General features: G+C 50.4%; 1 protein-coding gene and 1 long non-coding RNA gene across 6 annotated transcripts in view; both read left to right on the top strand.

Annotated features, from left to right (window-relative positions):
• The first annotated feature begins 669 nt into the window (after nt 1-669).
• On the top strand, nt 670-18,375 carry abcc10 (ATP-binding cassette, sub-family C (CFTR/MRP), member 10). 5 transcript variants are annotated; one of them, XM_015363070.2, is made up of 23 exons: nt 1,858-1,948; nt 3,176-3,224; nt 3,299-3,480; nt 3,731-5,099; nt 5,518-5,745; nt 6,634-6,790; nt 7,007-7,137; nt 7,691-7,770; nt 8,556-8,727; nt 9,584-9,682; nt 9,828-10,017; nt 10,322-10,399; nt 11,477-11,659; nt 11,741-11,882; nt 12,359-12,551; nt 12,984-13,327; nt 14,077-14,246; nt 14,726-14,886; nt 15,443-15,696; nt 15,949-16,094; nt 16,801-16,898; nt 17,329-17,441; nt 17,799-18,375. In XM_015363070.2, exons 3-23 carry the CDS (start codon nt 3,320-3,322, stop codon nt 17,932-17,934), a joined length of 4,605 nt encoding a protein of 1,534 aa, XP_015218556.2. In that variant the 5' UTR covers nt 1,858-1,948; nt 3,176-3,224; nt 3,299-3,319; the 3' UTR covers nt 17,935-18,375. The 5 variants fall into 5 exon arrangements, with proteins under 5 accessions (XP_015218558.2, XP_015218556.2, XP_015218555.2 ...); XM_015363069.2 differs by lacking the exon at nt 1,858-1,948 and adding an exon at nt 1,961-2,435; XM_015363071.2 differs by lacking the exon at nt 1,858-1,948 and adding an exon at nt 1,961-2,435 and having other exon boundaries at nt 3,176-3,229.
• A 2,117-nt stretch (nt 18,376-20,492) lies between these two features.
• Nucleotides 20,493-20,908, top strand: part of LOC107079384 (uncharacterized) — a 34,736-nt gene continuing 34,320 nt past the window's right edge. The window contains exon 1 of the long non-coding RNA XR_001480346.2: nt 20,493-20,582. This is a non-coding gene — a long non-coding RNA (uncharacterized lncRNA). The remainder of the gene's footprint in view (nt 20,583-20,908) is intronic.

Raw genomic sequence — 20,908 nt, 5'->3', positions numbered from 1 at the left:
AAATTATGTTATAAAGCCAAAGAAACGGTTTTGGGTTTTATTTTTGGAGTATTGGTGTGCCAAACAACAACAGATCCAAAAGCAAAGCCTGTTTTCTAAGACTTTGCTGTAGAATAGCTCAACAGGAAGGGCTCTTCCAAACAGCTAAATGGACCACATTACACGAGGCCTAAAATGCCAGTGTAAAGGGTTATCAATCGATTGGACAATATAACAATAAAACAGAGTTTTTAAAACAACAACAGCGTTGCTAGTCAGCCAACCCTTGATGTTGTGAAAACAAAAATAATGTTAAAAGTAACCGTGTTGCTCCCATCGACATCAGTGCACTTTTGACGACACGCATATTGCTTTTACGCGTTTGTGAAACACTGTCACACAGCGTCAAGTGTTAGAAGTCAATAACCCTAAATTTCCTTTTCTAATCCGTAAGCAAATTTAAAACATTTATATCGATTACATCACTTCCAGCTCGCCCTTATGGCGACAGTCGAATCCATTATCTAGCAAGACAATTTGTTTTCACATCATAGAAAAGTCCAAAGTTCCTAAAGCGGATATTTTCTGATGCTCCTTCTTTGTTCCGGTGTACTTTTGCTTTAAGTATTTTTAAAAATTCATAATTGCTGGTCAAAGTGCGAGGTACAACAGTCTCACAATTCGGTGCAATAAAAAACAAATCGCTTTCCGCATTTCAGTCCTGAATGGAGGAGCAACGAGAACGAGATAGGAGGTAAAGTTTCAAATGTCTTGGACTACTGCGATTGGGAATGTTTGAAAAGTGTATTTTGTCATAGCTGTTAAACCACGTGGGCCTCCCAAACCCGTGTGAATAAACAGAAGAGCATTTAAATGCATAATGATAGCTTGTGTAGCTCTGTGCTTGAAAATCCCAGTGAAAACACTCAGTTACTGCAACGTGTTGCGAATGTCATATCGTATACCTTCGATTATACAGTTTTCCTTAAACTTTAGCATTATTGACCGGTCCTGGACTGGAGGGCCGATGTCTGTGTGTGGGAGGGTTTTCCTCTAGCTAACAATGAAGTTTAGTAATTGATTCAAATGGGCCACTTTACCAACTTCCTATAGCTCGTTTGGTGCTGATGCTTTTAGAGAGACCTGGAAAATTTAGAAAAGGGCTGGCTCTCCAGGACCAGAATTAGACGAAGCTCAGCCCCAGGTTACTAATTGAACATTTCATTGACCTAGTAATAAGATTCATTTCATGCCTTTGTATTTTAAATCGTGAACACCCATTCATGTTCTAAACCACTTGATCCAACTCAGAGTCGTGGGGTAGCTGGAGGCTCTTCTGGGAAGCACCAGAGGAAGGCAGGGTACACCCTGGATGGGACACCAGTCCATCACAGGGCAGGCAGAGACACAGACACACACTCACACTGCTGCCAGTTTTCATACAGCAGCCCATTAACCTCCAAGTATGTCTTTTTTACAGTAGGAGAAAACTGGTACAACTAGAGGGAAACATGCAAACTCCACACAGACAGCACCCCAGGTCCAGAATTGAACCCAGGACCCCAGCACTGCAAGGCAGAAATTGCTCACCACTGCGCTACTATACCACTCAACTTGTAAACATGTTGGGGTTCATTTTTTAACTACTGCGCTCAATGAAGTAACTTGGGACTCCCAACTTTTGGCGCAGAAGGAAACCTGCATAAGGTCCAAGAACGTGTCAGTGCAATTAAGGGTTCAATTAAAGAGCATGACGTCACAGTCCCGATCGCTGCGCGCACCTGAGATCTTGAGGGACAGCTTTAACCCGGCTAGCCAGAATAACACAGCTCCGGCCGTCACTTCGGAGCAAAGGAGCAGGCCAAGGTCCCCGTAAGAGCTCACGACTCCGGACTGGGGTGGAGCCGGTTAAAACCACAGTCGAGACCCTACTGTATCTAGTCCGAGCGAGTTACTTCGCGCAAAGCAGGTGGAGCTCCAGCTGTGTACATTGGTCTCCGGGTCGTTGCTGTAATTGTAAAGGCATGCACGCTACGTACACTAAACTAGATCCATCTCTTTTCGTTTGTTAAGTTAGCGATTTCAAGTTATTTAAGAGTTCAACGAACTGAAGGGCAGCTGTAACAAAGCTTTTAAAGCGATTATGTCCCCGGTCGTCGCGGCTCTCCGATCATGGCCGGAGCACGATACACCTCCAGTCCCCCAGGCGGCGCTAAAGAGACGCACCTCAACACCGCCATGTATCCATGTTGTTCGCTCCGAAACCTCTCCGCAATGCAAAAGTTACTATCTTGCACGGGTTCCGATCACCTGTGATTAGTTTGCGTTTATGAGGCTTTGAATTAGACTCCAGATATCAGGCAGTCATTGGCGCTTGGCGATGAAAGTAAACGCAGAGAGATGGTGAAAGTTGGTGAGCGCAGTGATGACAGCGTATTGTAGCGCAATATATCAAGGTAATAATGTCACCGACAAGTCAAAAACTTATTGCTTATTGGAATTTATGGGTTTATGTTAAAGGTCGCTTCTGTCCGGGTTAGTAGGCATTTACAGATGCTGAATGTGCATGTTGATCATATACGCAGCTCCTTTGTCGGAAGAAGCTGTTCAAATATATATTTTTAAAATCTATGATGTATCATTCGTCTGTGTGCAACGTGTGCGCTGTTGAAGTGAAACGGAAAGGATAGCAGCAGTAAACCCATCATTTTCTGTTTTCTATTGTGGGCAAAGCGCGTTATTTTTCAATTCACCTTTTACAGAGTGATGATGTTCATTTGAAAGTCACTTGAACTCAATATGAAATAACTTAATAAGGGCTCAATATGAAATAACTTAATAAGGGCTTATTAATAACTTAATAAGGGTCCGCCTAGTCCTCGAAGGTTTCAGTGTGCTGGGAAAAGACGAACAAAATCCCAGACGTTACATTGTACACGTTCGGGATAGTTTAGTGGCAGGATTGTGCCAGGATTCCTGTGGTTTATTCAAGCCCGGAACCAGAGGTAAACAAGTCCTGCGACGCGTCTATATTTCGCTCAGTATATAGACTATAATTGTATTAGATTATTCATCTTTATTCTCGGTATTTTCGGTCTCACGTCACTGGTCTCACCCTGTGTATTTAATACAGTAAATGCTGCTGGTGATATCCCACTTTGTCACCAGTTCAACAAACAGCAATGTTCTTTCTCAGAAGGACCTGTTCAGCCTGAGGGGCCAGACGCCCAGATTCTCTCAGGCAGGTACAGTATGTACGCTGCCGTCGTCGTTAATGGGGAAGTACCGGCCTGACTGCCCGCTTGTCTCCTCTCTGTAGATGACGGTCTGAGTGTGGGAGATGGCTCACTTCCTGGCAGAGCTCTGCCACACGGACAGTCTTGACCCCCTGCCGGTGTGGCAGAATGGCACCATCAGCCCCTGCTTCAGCCAGCTGTTTCTCGGTGCCCTGCCACACTCTGTCCTTGCTCTCTCCAGCGCCTGTTACCTGAGCACCCCCAGGTAGGCCAGCCTGCATGTGTTCAGGCCCTTACACAGGCACGTTGTGCGCGCGCTGTGGCTTAATTGATCTCGGGGTCTTCTCTGAACATGGCAAACGTAAAGATCAGGCGAGGGGATATTTCAGTGTGTTTGATGTCGTTGTGTGTGCGAACGTGATTTATGAGCCCGCCTTCAGGCGCTGTCTGAGGGCCGGGTGCGAAGGCAGGAGCGGACGCGGTGACCGGCCGGTTTCTGTTCTCCTCCCCCGCAGCTGTGCGCCGGCCGGGGGCCCCCCGGCCTGGGGGTGGCTTTGCCGGGCCGCGGCGGCGGCGCTGCTGGCCCTGCTGTTCGCCGCAGACCTCGCGGTGTCCCCCCTCCTGCGGCAGCCCGCCCTCTACCTGGACGTGCTGGCCGATGGCGCTGCCGTCCTGGCATGGCTCGTCCACTGCGGGGCGCTGGCGGCCCTGCGCAGATCCGCCTACGGAAGGGGCAGGGGCCCGCCGGAGCTGCTCGTCTCCGCCCTGCTGCCGGGCGCCGCCCTGGTGGTTAGTCTGGTGTCTTACCTGCGGGACCCCGGCTACCTGGACCCCGGGCGGCCCCTCCGGCTCCTGCGCCTGGCCGCGGCGTCTGCCCGGCTCCTCCTGCTGTGTCTCTACCTGCTGGCCTGGGCCGCCCCCGGCCCCGGGGCCCGGGCGTCCCTGTCCGTCAACGACTCGGAGCGCGCCCCTCTGCTGGCCGCTCCCGGGCCCGGGGAGATCGTGGGCGAGGACGGCAGCGGCTGCATCTCCAGGCTCTTTTACTTCTGGCTGAACCCCCTGATGCAGCGCGGCCGGCGCAGGGAGCTGGAGAGCTACTCCGACCTCTACCTCCTGCCCCGCGGGCTGCGCACCTCAGCCGTGCGGGAGCACTTCGAGCGCTGCTGGGAGGAGTGCAGGCCGGTGGCTCAGGCAGCAGGGCCGCGGGAGCTGGGGAGGAGCGCTCAGAAGGGCGCGGCGGGCTGGCCAGAGCCGCCGGAGGCGCCCGGTGGGAAGGGAGGTCCGCTTTCTCCTCCGACACCCGAGGTCAGGCTCCTGCGGGTGCTGCACGCGGCCTTCGGGACCAGGTACTACCTGCTGGGGGCGCTGAAGCTGGCGGGGAACATGCTTGGGTTTGCCGGGCCGCTGCTGTTGAACAGCCTGGTGAGCTTCATGGAGGCGGGCGCGGCGCCCCTGAGCCGAGGGGTGTGGTGCGCCCTGGGGCTCTTCGCCAGCACCTTCCTCGCCGCAGTCCTCCGCAACGTCTTCACCTTCGAGGTGTCCAAGATCTCCCTGGCGGCCCGCTCCGCCATCATCTCCGCCATCTACCGCAAGGCCCTGTGCGTCAGCGGCACCACCCTGGCCCGCTTCACCCTGGGCGAGGTGGTCAACTTCATGAGCACCGACACCGACCGCCTGGTCAACTTCTTCGGCAGCTTCCACGAGGTGTGGAGCCTGCCCGTCCAGTTCGCCATCACGCTCTACCTGCTGGACCAGCAGGTGGGCGTGGCCTTCCTGGGCGGGCTGGCCCTGGCGCTGCTGCTGGTGCCCCTCAACAAGGTGATCGCCAGCCGCATCATGGAGAACAACAAGAGCATGCTGAAGCACAAGGACAGCCGCGTCAAGGTAACCTCTGACGGGCTCCGGCTTTGCTCCTGCGGGGACACGCGGCTTTCCACCTTTCATGCAAGCTCAGTGCTCAGTGAGCCTGTTACTGGCTTGGTTAATCACGTTTAATGTGATGTTTAGCTGTTTAAATAAAACCTATTAGCTATGTATCTAAAACCTGGAAGGCTGAGGCTTTCTGGGACCAAGGAGGAGACAACTGGTGTGTACTGTCTACAGTATGTCTCACCCTACAGAGATTAAACTAGTGAAATCATAAAATGATCCTGAGATCTACCAGTAACCTTAAAATAACCTGTGCTCTGCTGACAATGCATGAAATGAAGCCAGGATCATCAGTGCTAAGTGTGGAATGATCATGCACTTTAAAAGGTTTTCTTTACTTCATTTGCCACGATGTCCGTGTCTAAACCTTTAGCTGATGACTGAGGTCCTGTCTGGGATGCGGGTGATAAAGTTCTACACTTGGGAGAAGCACTTTGCGGAGAAGATCGCTGGCTGCAGAAAGCAGGAGCTGGCACACCTCAAGACCATCAAATACCTGGATGCTGTGTGCGTCTACACCTGGGCAGCGCTGCCTGTTGTCATCTCCATTATCACCTTCATCACATATGTGCTGCTGGGCCATGAGCTCACTGCTGCCAAGGTCAGACTGGGTGTGTGTGCACACGCCCTTCTTGACTGCTTGTACTTGAATAGCTCCAGTTTGCACTTAAAACAGCGGTTCCCAATCCTGGTCTTCCAAGACCTGCAATTCAAACTAGAATTCAAACTAATCCAGGAATACAATACACACTTAAAAGACTACTAAATTCTCTCTAGATCCATCTCTCTTTTCTCAATCCCATGCCAAACAAATCCCTTGCAAGTCTTTTTTATCTCTTCCTGACTTCTCAAACCTGAATGGGACATAGGACTGGCTGGCTACTGATGTTAAAGCACAGGGGTTAAACACTCCTGTGCAATCGAAACTCTCTGCAGTTCGGGATACCACTAACCCACTGCCTCCCTGACCTGCAGGGTCTTTCACACGGCACCCTGCCCTCTGCCCCTGCCTGCTGTTATATTGGCTGCTGCTCCTACTGAGAAATCTCCCAAGGAAACGCAGGGCCAATCCGGTGATCCCCTTGCCTGTGGAATGCCGTTCTCCAGGAGTCCGATCAGTTGGTCAAGAGCTGGGAACACGCAGTTCAAATTCAAATTCTTCTTATAAAATCAGTGAAGGGTCTGACTGTGTACCTGAGAGCTCAGGTGTGTTGGTCCCCAGGACCAGGATTGGAAACCATTAACTTAAAAGGAGGTTTGTTTTAAAAACTTTTGCAACACGATTCCCCACAGATTCATTAGAGGCTATATTTCCTTTGTAAATAGCACTTAATGTAACTATCATAAACTGCGGCAGGTAACGTAAGCCTAAAGGGTTGTAAATATGTTCAGGCTAAAAACATGTATTACCAGGGAATGAATGCAAGTGAGGGTTGACTTTTAAATTACCTTTAAACTTTTCGTATTGTTAACTGCTGCTCTCTTGCAGGTGTTTACTGCTCTGGCGTTAGTGGGGATGCTCATCATGCCCCTCAACAACTTCCCCTGGGTCCTGAACGGGACCATAGAGGCCAAGGTGTCTCTGGACCGAATCCAGCGTTTCCTGGAGCTGTCAGACCAGGATCTGGACGCCTACTACAGCTCAGGTGTGCGTCTGCTTGGCAGCGGGGGTCAGAGTGGGGGTGCAGACGCCGGCTCGGGCCCCGCCGCCGCGCGCCCGGACTGCGCGGTCGAGGCGTCCCGCTGCGCGCCCGGACTGCGCCGGCCAGGGGTCCCGCTGCGCGGTCGAGGTGGGTCCGAGCGTTAGCTGCTCGGGGGTCAAAGCGACGGCCGATTCCTGAAGAAGAACTGTGTTTTCCCAGAGGTCCCGGAGGACCCCCAGACCGCCATCCAGCTGAAGCACGGAGCCTTCTCCTGGCAGGGCCCGGCCAGCAGGGACCCCCCAGCAGGGGGCAGCCTGCAGCTGCACAGCCTGGACCTCACCGTCAGACAGGTCTGCCTCTCCCGCCGGCCGCCGCTCGCGAAGACAGCAGCTTGACTCATCGTTACGCCATTGTCTTTCTTTTGATCATAACAGTAGCCATAACGATTTCCAACGGCTTGGCACTTTGACCGATTAACTTTTCTAAGCAGGAAAGTTTCTTCTAGATGTTTTTGAAAACGGCATGCAAACAACGTTCGTTTCCTCCGCCATGGGGCGGAGCTGTGGCTCTGTGGCTCAGGATCTGCGCCTGTGGCTGGAGGGTTTGCCGGTTCAAATCCCACAGCTGGCAGAGGAATCCTACTAAGTTGTGCCCCTGAGCAAGGCCCTTAACCCCGACTGCTTCAGGGGGTGCTCTTCAATGGCTGACCCTGCACTCTGACCCCCAGCTTCTCTCCCTGTCTGTGTGTCTGTGTCTCATGGAGAGCAAGCTAGCGTGTGCGAAAAGACGAATTCCTAATGCAAGAAATTGTATATGGCCGATAAAAGTGATGTTATGTTATGTCTCGACGAAGAGGCTCGGGGGGTCTCCCCCATGTGATGCAGTGATCATTCTGTCCAACAGGGGGCGCTGGTTGCCGTGGTGGGGAAAGTGGGCTGTGGGAAGAGTTCTCTGCTGGCAGCCATCACTGGAGAACTAAACAGGTAACCAAAGGAATCAAAGAAAAGCAGGGCGGTGTCAGGCCAACCAGGTTGCGACTGTAAGTGGTGTCAGTGTACAAGTAGGTGGGACTTTCCCCACTGCGCCAGAGTTTACTGTCCAGTAGTTCCTGCAAGCCTACAGTAGTTTTGCGTGAGGTTCCGTCCTTTGGATGAGTCGTTAAACCAAGGTCCGTGGGCACTAACAATCCGCTAGCACTGTCTGTAAGAGTAGAGTACAACTCCCTTAAGGTTCACCTTTCATGAAGTCAGTGAAGCAACATTTTGCTTATCTACCTCATCTGATGTGTTGGGGAGTTTCTGGAGAATACTGGCTTCTGTCAGTCACCCAGGATGACTCATAATGTCAAGGAATAGTAATTGTTGCTATTTATATCTTGTTCATAGCTGACTGTTACATGACTATTTAATATATCAATATATTACAGCTCCCAAGAACAGGAGTAAGAGTGGTTCAGCTCCTGCAGCATAATGATTTGATTCTGGCCTGGTGATTTTATTTGCTGCATCACTCACTTGGAAATATAGAGCTAATCATGCCCACAGAAATATAAGTACAGGGACTACGTGTAGTTGTGTAGAATCATTTTGGTGCAAAATTACGAGGTGGAGAAGTTTGGAGTCAAACATTAAAGCTGCCAGAGTATTGGATTTGTAGTTCAGCTGCAATAGGATGTGCAGAAGATATCATCTTCCTGCTTGTTTTTGCGGTGCCGTGTTGCTGCCGCGGCAGCTGCTTCCTCCAGCCCTAACGCTCTGTGCCTGCGCAGGTGTGGGGGGCTGCTGTACGTGCAGGGCAGAGAGCTCGGCTTTGGCCTGGCCGCGCAGGAGCCCTGGATCCAGCACGCCAGCGTCCGGGACAACATCCTCTTCGGCAAGGAGCACAGCGCCAGGCTGTACCGGGCCGTGCTGGAGGCCTGCGCGCTGCCCGATGACCTCAGCGTGAGTCGAGCTCTCCGCAGCGGGCGGGCGCACAGCGCAGGTGCTCTCGCTGAAGTGGGAGCGGCTTTGGCTCGTACGCCCTCCCCGTGTTTGTGTGGGTTTCCCCCAGGTGCTCCAGTTTCCCCCTAACAGTCCAAAAACATACTGGTAGGTGAATTGGCTCCTGGGAAAATTGGCCCTGGTGTGAGTATTTGTGTCTGTGTATCGGGCCTGTGATGGACTGGCGTCCCTTCCAGGGTGTGTCCTGCCTTGTGCGCATTGCTGGCTGGGACAGGCTCCTGCTCCCCCACAACCCTGAACTGGATAAAGTAGTTAGCAAATGGGTGGATTATGTAGTGATTATTCCAGTCCCAGGACGTAAAAAAGTAAGAGGCTACAAATGAGAGGGAGCCATTCAGTCCATCTAGCCCATTTGATAGTGATTAGTTTGATCCAAGGATCTCATCCAGGTATTTCATGAAAATGTCAAGGTTATTGGCTAAAAGAGCATGGCAGGAAGGCCTATCATTTCTGGTTTTAAATTAATAAATCCTAAAACTGCCAGGGACAAATTGCATCCAACCTGAAGATGGCTTTTTAATGCCTTTAAATACTTTGTCTGTGTCTTCCTCAAATTAGAAACGACAGACTCTGATCAAGGCAGTGCAGTAGCCCTGTCCTCATTATCAGCAGGGAACTCCTCAGTTGAGTAATGTCAGTAACAGTAACAGGAGCAGTGCCGGTCTGCTCGGCACCCTGCCTTTACTCTGTGTGATTCAGTCCCGTCCGAGCTGGCTCTGGTAGAGCTCTGAAGGCCAAAGCTTCAGGCGTTGGGTTTGACACGGCCTGCTCTGATTTTGCTGATGTTCGTTTGCAGATTTTGCCATCAGGGGACCTGACTGAGGTCGGAGAAAATGGGGTGACTCTCAGCGGGGGACAGAAAGCCCGTCTTGCCTTAGCCAGAGCCGTTTACATGGTAAGGCAGTCTTGAACATTCCCGGACTGTTGTAGTCGTATTCGTGACCATTGAATGAGACCGTAATATTATCTTTAGTAAAACCTTCTGTTTTCGGTTATTAAAAGTGGAAAAACTTGCTTTTTCCACGCCCTCCCGTTCCCAGGAAAAAGACATTTATCTTCTTGACGACCCCTTGGCTGCTGTTGATGCTGATGTGGCCAGTCACCTTCTGGAGAAATGCATTCTGGGAATCCTCAAGCACAAGACCAGAATCCTTTGCACGCACCGCACTGAGTTTCTCGACAAGGCCGATGTCGTCGTCTTGATGGATGAGGGGAAGATTGTGAAAACTGGTACAGCACGAACTAAAGCTCTGGAACCCTGGCTTAGAAAATTAAACCAAAACCATTTACTCTTTCTAGATAAAAGAAGATGAGATATGATCTCAGTTGGTTAAATATTTTACATTGATTGATTCTGATTAACTTTCATGTATAAGGATGTAAGGTGTTAAATAGAAGTATTAATTTCACAAAGCACTATTTGTCTTCGTGAATTAACCCACCCTTGGCAGTCTGTCTTTAAATGTCAGACTTGAAATGACTCTTTTAATTATTTGTGGATTTGGTTAGGATTGTGTTTTTTATTTCATTCCAGGAACCCCTGAGGAAATTCTTCCTCTGGTGGAAGCAGTTCCCAAAACCAGGAAGAATGATGATAATAGGAAGGAAAAAGGTATTATCATACCTGCAGAAATAAAACCATGAAGTAATGGAAACAGGAGATATTGCACTGCTATGGGCTATTGATTGTTGTGCCAGTTTAATCTCAGTGGCATGCACAGCAACCCCACAGGACACTTCTACCTTATGACAAGTCTAAGTGGTCCTGGAAGTCCGTACCGGAAGAAGTTGTTAAATTAGATTGATCATGTCATTATCATTAGGTCATGAAAAGCTGAGTTAGAATGAAAATCCCCCAGGACTGGGATTGCGCACCCAGTAGTAACATACTCCTGTAACAGTACTACTATCAAAACACTAAAGCAATAAATGGTAATAATTATGATTCCTTGCATCCATGAAGGGATTGTATATCCCAATCCACTTTTGCATATAGCAGCCATACAGCACAGCCGATGAGCTAGATAAGTAAGATGCTACATTTTCATTTAGTCAGGCGCAAACTTTAAAGCACAGGGCCAGTGTCCAGCAGGTGTCCTGGGTCTCTTTAGAAAGAGGACCTCTGGGAAGAGGTGAGCTGGTCTTGTTAAACTAATGATCAGCTCAGTTAGTCTACGAGCAGAGCTGGTGGGATGAGGACCCGCAGTCACCATGGCCTTCCTGCCCTGGAGGTGTGTCCCTCTGCTTTAGACAGGTTACTGTGGGGTAACGTGCCTCCGACCGGGCATCAGTGTTTGTGGTCACAGTCGGGGCTGCTGCCTGCATGTTCTCTACAGGCTCTCCAGAATTCATGCTCTAAGAAAAGACCGTCCTTCCTTTCTAATGCACGGGGCAGAAACAGCCCTTCGCGATCGTCAGGGCTGTCCCGGGAGTGCACCGCACGCGGACAGCGGCTCATGGGGCTGCTGGAGAGCCGGAGAGAGAGCTGACCTGGGGGGCCGGTCAGGGTCTCGGAGAAGTGCGTGTAGATGCGGGAGAGCTGTAGTGCCGGTAGTAGCGCTGGATGAGGTAGTGGAGCCCAGCCAGGGGCAGCAGCACCAGCAGGATCCAGGGCAGGCCGTAGCTCAGGACCACCAGCAGCCCGAACGCGTCGAGGATGACGGGCGGCCGCGCTTTCCTGTCGTTCCAGACGGCGCCGGGGACGAGCAGCGCGGCCTGCAGCAAGCGGACCAGGCGCCCGTGGAGGCCAGCCTGCTCGGCGAGGAGCAGAAGCAGTCGGGCGTGGTGTCGCTGCGCGTCTACCGGGCCTACTGGCTGGCCGTGGGCAGCTGCCTGGCGCTGTCCATCCTCCTCTCGCTGCTGCTGATGCAAGGTGAGGACCAGCTGCCCCGCCCCGAGGGGGCTGTCGTTCGTACGTTCGGCTGCTGTTTGACACGGCTGTGTTGGCCCTCAGCGTCGAAGAACGTCTCCGAGTGGTGGCTGTCCAACTGGGTGTCTCACCTGAAGAAGACGGACAACGTGTCCCTCGCAGAGGGTGACCCCTCTCTGCTTCACCTCTCACCCCGCTTGCTGCTCTTCTCTCTGGGAGGACTTCTGTGAGTTGCACGTGAATTTTATAATGCTGTTTAAGAGCCTGCCTGTCTTATTCGTATGTCCTTTCGTGCACTGAATTGTTCAATTTCGTAGCTAAATGAGGTGGAAACCGTTAGCTCTCTGTTTTCTGTTTACTTGTATTTTAAGTCATTTTCTGAGCAAATATTCTCTAGAGCAGGAGTAGGCGGATGCAAAAGATCCCTTTGAAACTGAAATATGCGCTGGACCAAGACACCAAGATGCTGGTCTATATTCTCTGTACTAAATAGCAGACAGAATGGTGGTGTCAAGCAGTATCCCAGCCCCAGAGGACTTTAGATATCTTTACACACAGATATTGTTTGTCTTCAGCCTGTAAATAGAACCTGTTTAAATGAGACTATGATTCCCAAACCACACACTGTACCATTAACCGGAGTCACTCATTCATCCCACAGTGCCGAATGAATGACTACAGCGCTCTCTCCTTGTCTCCAAGGTCACCTGTCCCTCTGATGGGCTCCGCTCCCAGTCCCAACAGCTCCTCGGACCTGAAGTATTACCTGACTGTGTACGGCTCCATCGCTGCTGGCAACTCGGTGTTCACCGCCATCAGGGCCTTCCTGTTTGCCTACGGGGCCGTCCGCGCAGCCACGGCCGTGCACGACAGGCTGCTGGACCGCGTGCTGAAGGTACAGGGCTGAGCCGCGGCTCGCGGACGGGCGTGCTGCCGAGACCCGCGCAACACGGGGCGGAAAAGTCCTGAGAGTAGAAGTGCAGCCCCGTAACGCCCGCTGTCCCCAGTCTGCCCCCAGCCGAGGGCAGACGTGGAGCTTGAAGGAGCCCCTGAATCTGGACTAAGGCTGTTGATGGCAGGCGACAAGGGAAGACGTAGAGGCGAACAGCTGCTCTCGCCCTCTTCAACCGCAGCAGTTAAAAAAAAAAAAGACTGGTCTCTCTAATTAAGCCTCCTCGTTTCTTACTGACTCGATGGCCGCTGCAAACACCGGGTCTGTTTTTGTGGGGAGCTGGGCTGAAGGTACAGATGCGTATTGATACCGCAGGGGAGCTGTCAGGTATTCGTGTGAGCTCATCCCTTGTCTGTCCCTTCCTGCGTCCCTCAGGCCACAGTGACCTTCTTTGACACCACTCCGCTGGGCCGCATTGTGAACCGCTTCTCCTCTGACCTGTACAGCGTGGACGACACGCTGCCTTTCATCCTCAACATCTTGCTGGCCAACGCGTTCGGGCTGCTGGGCATGCTGGTGGTCATGAGCTACGGCCTGCCCTGGATCCTGCTGGTGCTGCTGCCCCTGGCTGGGCTCTACTACCTCATCCAGCGCTACTACCGCCACTCCTCCCGCGAGCTCAAGCGCCTCTACAGCCTCACGCTCTCCCCCATCTACACGCACTTCTCCGAGACCCTGACCGGCCTCAGCACCATCCGCGCCAGCCGAGCGGCCCCCAGGTCAGCTCTCTCTCCGGCTCTCTGACAGGGCCCCGACGGCGGCACAGGGCTCTGACAGGGACACAGGGCCCCGACAGAGGCACAGGGCTCTGACAGCGGCACAGGGGTCCGACAGTGACTCTGGGCTCCGACAGCAGCACAGGACTCTAACAGGGACACGGGGCTCTGACAGAGGCACAGAGATCTGTCAGTGACTCTGGGCTCTGTCAGTGGCACAGGGCTCTGACAGATTCTAGTCTGACAGCGGCACAGGGCTCTGACAGCGGCACAGGGCTCTGACAGCGGCACGGGGCTCTGACAGCGGCACGGGGCTCTGACAGATACTAGTCTGACAGCAGCACAGGGCTCTGACAGTGACACTATTCACACACCTGGCAGAATCAGTCCTACTAGGAGAGGGAGATGGGAACTCAGTTGAGTACATGATCTCCTGTCATAGCCTGAGGAACAGTGAGCCTGTCTCTCAATAATGTTCTATGTGTTGTATGTGAATGTGTTATGATATGTTTGTATTGTACAGATCTGTAGATGTTGTGTTGATAGTATACTGTAATTCATTGGTCTTGCCAGTAAAGCTGTTTGAATTGAATTGACACAGGGCTCTGCCAGTAATAATGGGATCTAGCACTGTCACATGGTTCTCATATTGACACTAGTTGCTGAGGAAAAGCACGGACCTGTGTGTTTGAGTTGATGTGCTGGTGTCCGGAGTGGAATGGGATAATGCTGTGGAACCTGCTGTCCCGCAGGTTCGAGAAGGAGAATGAAAGCCGCCTGGAGAGGAACCAGCGCTGTCTGTTTGCCAGCAACGCGGCCATGCAGTGGCTGGACATCCGGCTGCAGATGATTGGAGTTGCCGTGGTGACCGGCATTGCAGTCATTGCAGTGATCCAGCACCAGAAAAAATCCGTTGATCCAGGTAAGCGAGACGCTTGTCGGCAATCCTTATTCTCTCCTTGTCTGTCAGCTTGTCCGTCACTGCTGATGGGACACCAAAGGGCAGTAGTGCCATCTGCTGGTCATTGTTGACACTTTTTTTTACCCTTGCGGGAAGGGATGTGCGACTCGCCACATTGTGCTGAGGGTCCCGGTTGTCACAGTTTTAATTATTATTCAGTGCCGCCATCTGTTCATGTGAAGTTCTCACGTGGCACATATCCTTTTGTAAAGGAAACTTTCCAGCAGCAGCCATGTCTTTTTATATCTATGTTCTAATGATATATTATAATTTCACATATGAAGAAGAAAGTGCCCGGTTGTTTTGGGAGAGTGCAGTACAATTGAAAGCTGCTGTACTAGAAGATTTCTGTTGAGGATCACCGTGATGCCTTGGGCCGCAGCAGCACTGATTTTGATATGAGTTCTCTGTGGCTTCGCTCTTCCTGTGCTTCTCCGCAGGCCTGGTGGGGCTGTCCCTGTCCTACGCCCTCTCCATCACCAGCCTGCTGTCCGGACTGATCTTCAGCTTCACGCAGACGGAGACTCAGATGGTGAGCGTGGAGCGGACCGAGGAGTACTCCACCGACACTCCCATAGAGCCGCAGGGGGGCTGTGTTGAGGTAAGAGTGCTCGGGTGGGCTCGGAGTCCCGTTCCTGAGAGCAAACACGTTTCAGGGCCCGAGGAGGGGGATGAACTCAGGAGAGCTGACTAAGGGCAGTGCGGTGGCTCTGTGGCAGGGATCTGCGCCTGGGGCTGGAAGGTTCGTATCCCGTGGCCGGCAGAGGAATCCTACTCCATTGGGCCCCTGAGCAAGGCCCTTAACCCCAGCTGCTCCAGTGGTGCCGTATAAATGGCTGACGCTGCGCTCTGACCCCCAGCTTCTCTCCCTGTCTGTGTGTCTCATGGACACAAATTCCTAATGCAAGAAATTGTATAGGTAATAAAGTGATCTTATCTTATCTTTACCAATTGCTCACCGGTACCTTCTGTTATAAAGTCCATAAAATGGCGTTGATGTTTCCAGACTCGCCTGGTCAGGAGAGACCGCTAGCATTGAGCACACAGCTGGCTCGCTGCCTCAATTGGTCATGAGCCGTGTCCTGTATACAGGGGGCCGTCAGGGTTAGGAGCGAAGTCTGGCCAGTGGTGACCTGTTACCTGCTGTGTTGCCCCAGGTTCCCCCCAGCTGGCCCCACAGGGGGCAGATCGAGTTCCAGGAGGCGGTGCTGGCGTACCGGGCGGGGCTGCCCAACGCCCTGGACGGGGTGAGCGTGGTGATCCGGCCCGGAGAGAAGGTGGGGATCGTGGGGCGGACCGGCTCGGGGAAGTCCACCATGTTCCTGGCGCTGTTCCGCATGGTGGAGCTGAGCGGCGGGCAGATCCTCGTCGACGGCGTGGACACCCGGCTGCTGGGCCTGACCGATCTCCGGTGAGCCCCCCCCCGGCCGCTCGGCAGGCCCTGCGCGTGTCCTTGTGCGGCTCGGCGAGCCGAGTATCCTCTCCCTGTTGTTTTCTGGTCTGTTGTTGTGTGTCCCTGATGCGCCTGACGATGGAGCGAAGGCTTCTGAGAAAGTCCGGTTTGCAGCCAGGCTGCCGTTGTACTCCAGCCACAGACAGAGTCTGGTGTGTCGCCTGCGCCTCTGTCCCGAGCCGAGCAGGAGTCATTGCGGTCTCTGTGCAGGTCCCAGCTGGCCGTCATCCCCCAGGACCCCTTCCTGTTCAGCGGGACGGTGCGGGAGAACCTGGACCCCCGCGGCCGCCAGCCCGACGCCGCCCTGCTGGAGGTGCTGGAGGAGTGCCACTTGACGGAGGCCGTCGCCAGGATGGGTGAGGAGCCAGGCTGAGTCTGAGGACAGGAAGGAGAAACGGAAACTATAAATAGGACACACTGAGGCAGCTGTGGCTGTATGAGAAAAATGTTAGCATGTGGTGTTGAAAGTGTCGAATTTAAATCAAGGACTGTTACTGTATATTCAAATTGTATAACACCCTAAGGCATCATCTAGACAATATCAAAATATTGTGTACAATTTTAGTCAGTATATAAAATATATTTCTGTTACGTAATCAGGCAGACTTTATAGACCAACCAGATACACAAAACATGCTGGTGCTTAAGGGAATGTGCTACACTACTGGGGAGTGCACTTCAAATGAAGAACAGGAGGAACTTCTCTACCCAAAGAGTTGTGGGAGTGTGGAACAAGTTCCCCAGACCCAGCAAGGATCTTGCAAGAAAAAGCTGGCTGAGATTATTGGATCGATTAGCGGATCACTATCAGAAACAGACTAGATGAGCCGAATGGCCTGTCTTTTGTAACTCGTCTGACGGTCTTTACTATGTTACTGAGAGATCAGGAAGGACCTTGGCCCTCCAGGAATTGAATATGAGATCCCAGGTTCGTCGTGCCGGAGCTGGGCCGGTCGGGGATTCTCCAGTTCGTGCAACAGGCTGCAGGCAGCGCGGGGGCAGCCGGGGTCCTGCTGCGTGCTGAGCACCGTGTGGTACTGACACTCTTCTCCTGGCCGGCAGGGGGTCTGGCTGCGGAGGTGGGAGAGAAAGGGAAGAGCCTGTCTCTGGGGCAGCGCCAGCTGCTGTGCCTGGCACGGGCTCTGCTGACGCAAGCCAAGGTACCGGTGCAGCCCCACCTTGACTCGGGGCGAAGCGGGGGCAGGTCTGTCTGAGGGCACCAGCCACATAGACCAGGCGGCGCGCACACACCAACTGCGCTGTAGTGCATACCTGAAATATTCAAGACGTGCATGTTTTCGCCCTGAGGTTTTCTGTAACTCTATCCTCTTAACTGTCTGGGAATATTCTGAGGAGAAGTCATGATATGAAAGCACAGACAGCTTTTTTAGTAACACCATTAGAAGTCCTTTTGTTGTTAGGAATAAACAGCGTAGGTTCTGAAATGTGTTCCCAGGCATTTACTCAGTATCATCAAACAATACACATCCACTTTGACTTTTCATAGGAAAACACTGCCCTTTCTTATCTCTGCTCATTAATGCTGTTGGGCCTTCCTTGTTTTTAATGGTTCCTTTTCTCTGTCTGAAGATACTGTGTATTGACGAAGCTACAGCCAGCGTTGATCAGAAAACTGACCGACTCCTGCAGCAGACAATCCGGGAGAAATTCAGAGAGAAAACAGTCCTCACGATTGCTCACAGGTGCTTTATGCCTGCGTGCTGAACCGGGATGCTATACTGTTATTGATGCATGACGGTGTCTACAGATCATTGATGATGATAATGAGAATGATAGTGGCCAGATAAATTACAGCTAATTGTTTCTTTTAGTAAGGAAAATGGTTTAAAAATGTTTTAAATGTAACTTTGTTCCAACCACACACTTATTCTCAAATACATGTATTTTTTTATCATCATGAAGAGTGAATGACATGTTCTTTTGTCAGGGTGGTTGTTCTTTATCTCTTCCTGTGTATCCCACCTAACAGGTGGCTGCAGTCCTGCTTGGGCATGTCTGTCGTGTCATTACAGTTTTTTCTGTCATGTCTTTCCCCACAGAATCAACACAATCATGGATTCTGACAAGGTGCTCGTGATGCATGCTGGGAAGGTGGCGGAGTTTGAGTCTCCCAGCATCCTGTGCCAGCGGGAGGACTCTATTTTCTACAGGCTGGTGCACGGCCACACCGACTGACAGCACCCAGCACAGGGCTGGGCTCAGGGGAGACTGCCCACTGACCACGACGAGCAAGCTGCTGTTGAAAAACTTGTCTCCTGTCGGAGAGCTGGAATACTGCAGGCAGGAGCCCTTCCTGTCTGGGTCAACCCACTCGTTTTAGCTGAGGAGCTGGAACTTTTCAATACTGTCTCGTATGTGACTTGTATGTTATGGGGTTTTTAATTAAACATGTCTTGAGTCTGAATTTTGAAAATTCAGCGAAGTGTATAGTAATTATACGGTGTTGCATTGCAACACTAAGGTGTTACTGCACATTCAAAAGAACTTTCAATTGTTTTATGTCTGTTAAATATCATACATAAGCAATAATGGTTGTGGGCCGAGGACTTTGATATTTGAATTTGTTTTCTTCTCTGCTGAAGTAGAGAAAGAAATAAATTAGCTTTAAGAAGCGTTCCTCAGTCATTTTGTAGCCTTCTTTTTCTGATAGAATTCATGATCTGTGTGATGATCCTGACTCATACTGTTATGTACTGTATCATCTTTTGGCTTCAGACCAAGGCAAGGAAAAGTATTTAACACCCATCCCAGTGTTATTGCTCAGTATTTCTTTAATTACCACTACTTTGTAGAAAATACACATTTAAAATTTCTCATTCGATGCATATAGACACATTTATAAGCTCTCAAACTCAGATTTTCCTCTTTTTGATCCTATTTATTATTTACTTGCAAATACTGTCCATTCTAAAGTATTGCTCCAGTTAACACATTTTAATAACACTTCTGCTCGTAATCCTCCTTGCTTTGTGTTACATTGGACGTATATTACAAATGACCTTTTGGGATGATTGCCTTTGATGCATTTCATCACTGACCTGCCTTACAGGAAGAATGAAATATGACAGGCTAGGATCATCCTTGGAGTTTGAAGTAGATTGAGTGTTACTGAGAGAAAAAGCACGTCCGCCTTTAAGGCTCGGGGTGAGATCTGACAGGGGTTTGTTCCCGAGTCCCTCCACTGGACACAGGGGACGTTAATGGTGGCCATTACTGCTCCACACAGACAAGGGAACTCTACAGTCAAGTCCATCTCTGCATGTCTGCCCTTGAGTCTTACAGCCTTAGCCCATAGAGCGAGAAGGGTGATAGTCACTGGTGAAGGAGTTTGGACTGAATGAGACAAAGACTGCAGTCAACAATCAGTTTGACTGTGCTTTATATGTAAGTAAAAGCCTTTTTATTTTTCTGAAACAAACAAGGTGACACTCAAAAGAGTTTAACTCCACTTGGGAAAAAGAAAAATCTATATTGATATTAGTTTTGACCTTTCTGTGTTGCTGCTTGCTGAATTTGCACCTTTGAAATGTTTACCGTTATGGAAACAAGGAGAAAACTTTGCTCTCAAGCTCTTTCAGAGTTTTAAACTAACAAACATCTGACGTTTTATACTGCCAATGTTTAAGTCTTCTTGAATTTCTAGGAGCTCTGTCCACCTGGCTCTGTCTGCCCGGTGGTAATGAGCAGGCATTCAGAGTTCACTGAGTGACCGTCGGCACTGCTGCCTCAAAGGTCACTGCCTTGGGCTCAGTCCCAGACTGGAGAGCCTTCTGGGTGGAGTTTGCATGTTGTTTGCTTGCATTACCTTCAGTTCCCTCACTTTCCTCCCACTTAGTGACATCCCGATTGGTTAAATTGTCGCTGTGTGCAGACACATGCTAGGTGCTGGACAGGACATGGAACTCTTTGCTTCCTGAATAGGAATAATGTGACTGTTACCATGAATAAATATCTTTCTGGTTATGGATAGATGCCTTATCTGAATTTAGTGAAAAGTGGCCATTGTCCTCTGAGTTTAGGATGATTTTGTTTTTACATGCAATGTACAAACACAGTACTTGCGATCATCGTGCACAAAGTAGAGTTCAGTACCTTTTTAAAAGAATGCTCATCTCCGTGTCTACGCATCTCGCTGGCTAATATGAACAAAAGCAAGAACAATCCAGTCCGAACTAAACTGTGAAACTGCAGTGATTTAAGGGTAGTGATCAGTTTCACATCTAACATCTGCTTCAGGGACTGATGAAGAAAAACACTCAACAGATGGTAAGTGACAAGCAGCTCATCTTGTCTCCTGGTTAGTAGAATTTGATTAGATTGTACCTCTACTGTGCTTTTGTTTTAAAATGAAGGGAAATACACAGTGTGGAAGACCAGGTATGGTATTTTCTGTTCCAGCTTGTACAGTGGATTTAAATATGACTCTCAGACATGGATAAAATGGACTTTATGATCATTTGACCTTTCTCTGCTGTCTTCCATCCTGAATATATCCTTACTTCCAAGTCACCCAAGAAATAAATGAAGGAATTCTTTACTCTACTTTCCAACAGGAAATAAGAAATCCTATTGCACTTATTCCTGGGATTGATATTACTTCCACCAATGGATCAGGTGTCATTAGTGCTCAGATTTCAGAGCGAAGGAAGTACACAGACTAAATTTGGCCATTTGGAGCCCATGGGCAAAAGTCACAGGCACCAATAAGTGCCCTCAGATCACAGAGGAGGGTAGAAGGATCTGTCCAGACATCTGTATCATAAGATATAAACTGTACAGGGATCTTGACTAAAACATTGACTACGCTCCGTAAAGACCACAGGGTGAGTTTTCTGTTAATTCCTCTCATATTGGCAACATAGTGACATCTTGGCTTCAAGGCATATTTTAATGCATTGTTAGCTTTGCCTGCTGTAGTGGTTGTATCTGATTTTTGTAATTACTGATTACTGAAATGGATATTTAAGCCACTGAGCGTCTTTTTCAGATATTAGCAAGCACAATATTATTAATGGCTCTCCAAAAAGTGACTTAGGTTATGTAAAAAGCTGCATCTGGGAATAAATTAGGAGAAGTGAGAGTTTTTTTTCTGTATGCATTCAGATCATTAAATTATAATCTGGCTGACATGTTGATACAGCGTGTAGAA

Source organism: Lepisosteus oculatus, chromosome 17 (assembly GCF_040954835.1).
Source record: "Lepisosteus oculatus isolate fLepOcu1 chromosome 17, fLepOcu1.hap2, whole genome shotgun sequence".
NCBI classification, from domain to species: Eukaryota; Metazoa; Chordata; class Actinopteri; order Semionotiformes; family Lepisosteidae; genus Lepisosteus; species Lepisosteus oculatus.
The sequence above is the reverse complement of the archived record's forward strand: the minus strand, read 5'-3'. Positions and strand labels throughout refer to the sequence as shown.

Coding starts and splice junctions, on each gene's coding strand:
- abcc10 (XM_015363072.2), top strand. CDS start 3,320: ATGGCTCACTTCCTGGCAGAGCTCTGCCACACGGACAGTCTTGACCCC. Junction 3,481..3,730: donor TGTTACCTGAGCACCCCCAG/GTAGGCCAGCCT, acceptor CCTCCCCCGCAG/CTGTGCGCCGGCCGGGGGCC. Junction 14,247..14,725: donor GAAAAAATCCGTTGATCCAG/GTAAGCGAGACG, acceptor GCTTCTCCGCAG/GCCTGGTGGGGCTGTCCCTG.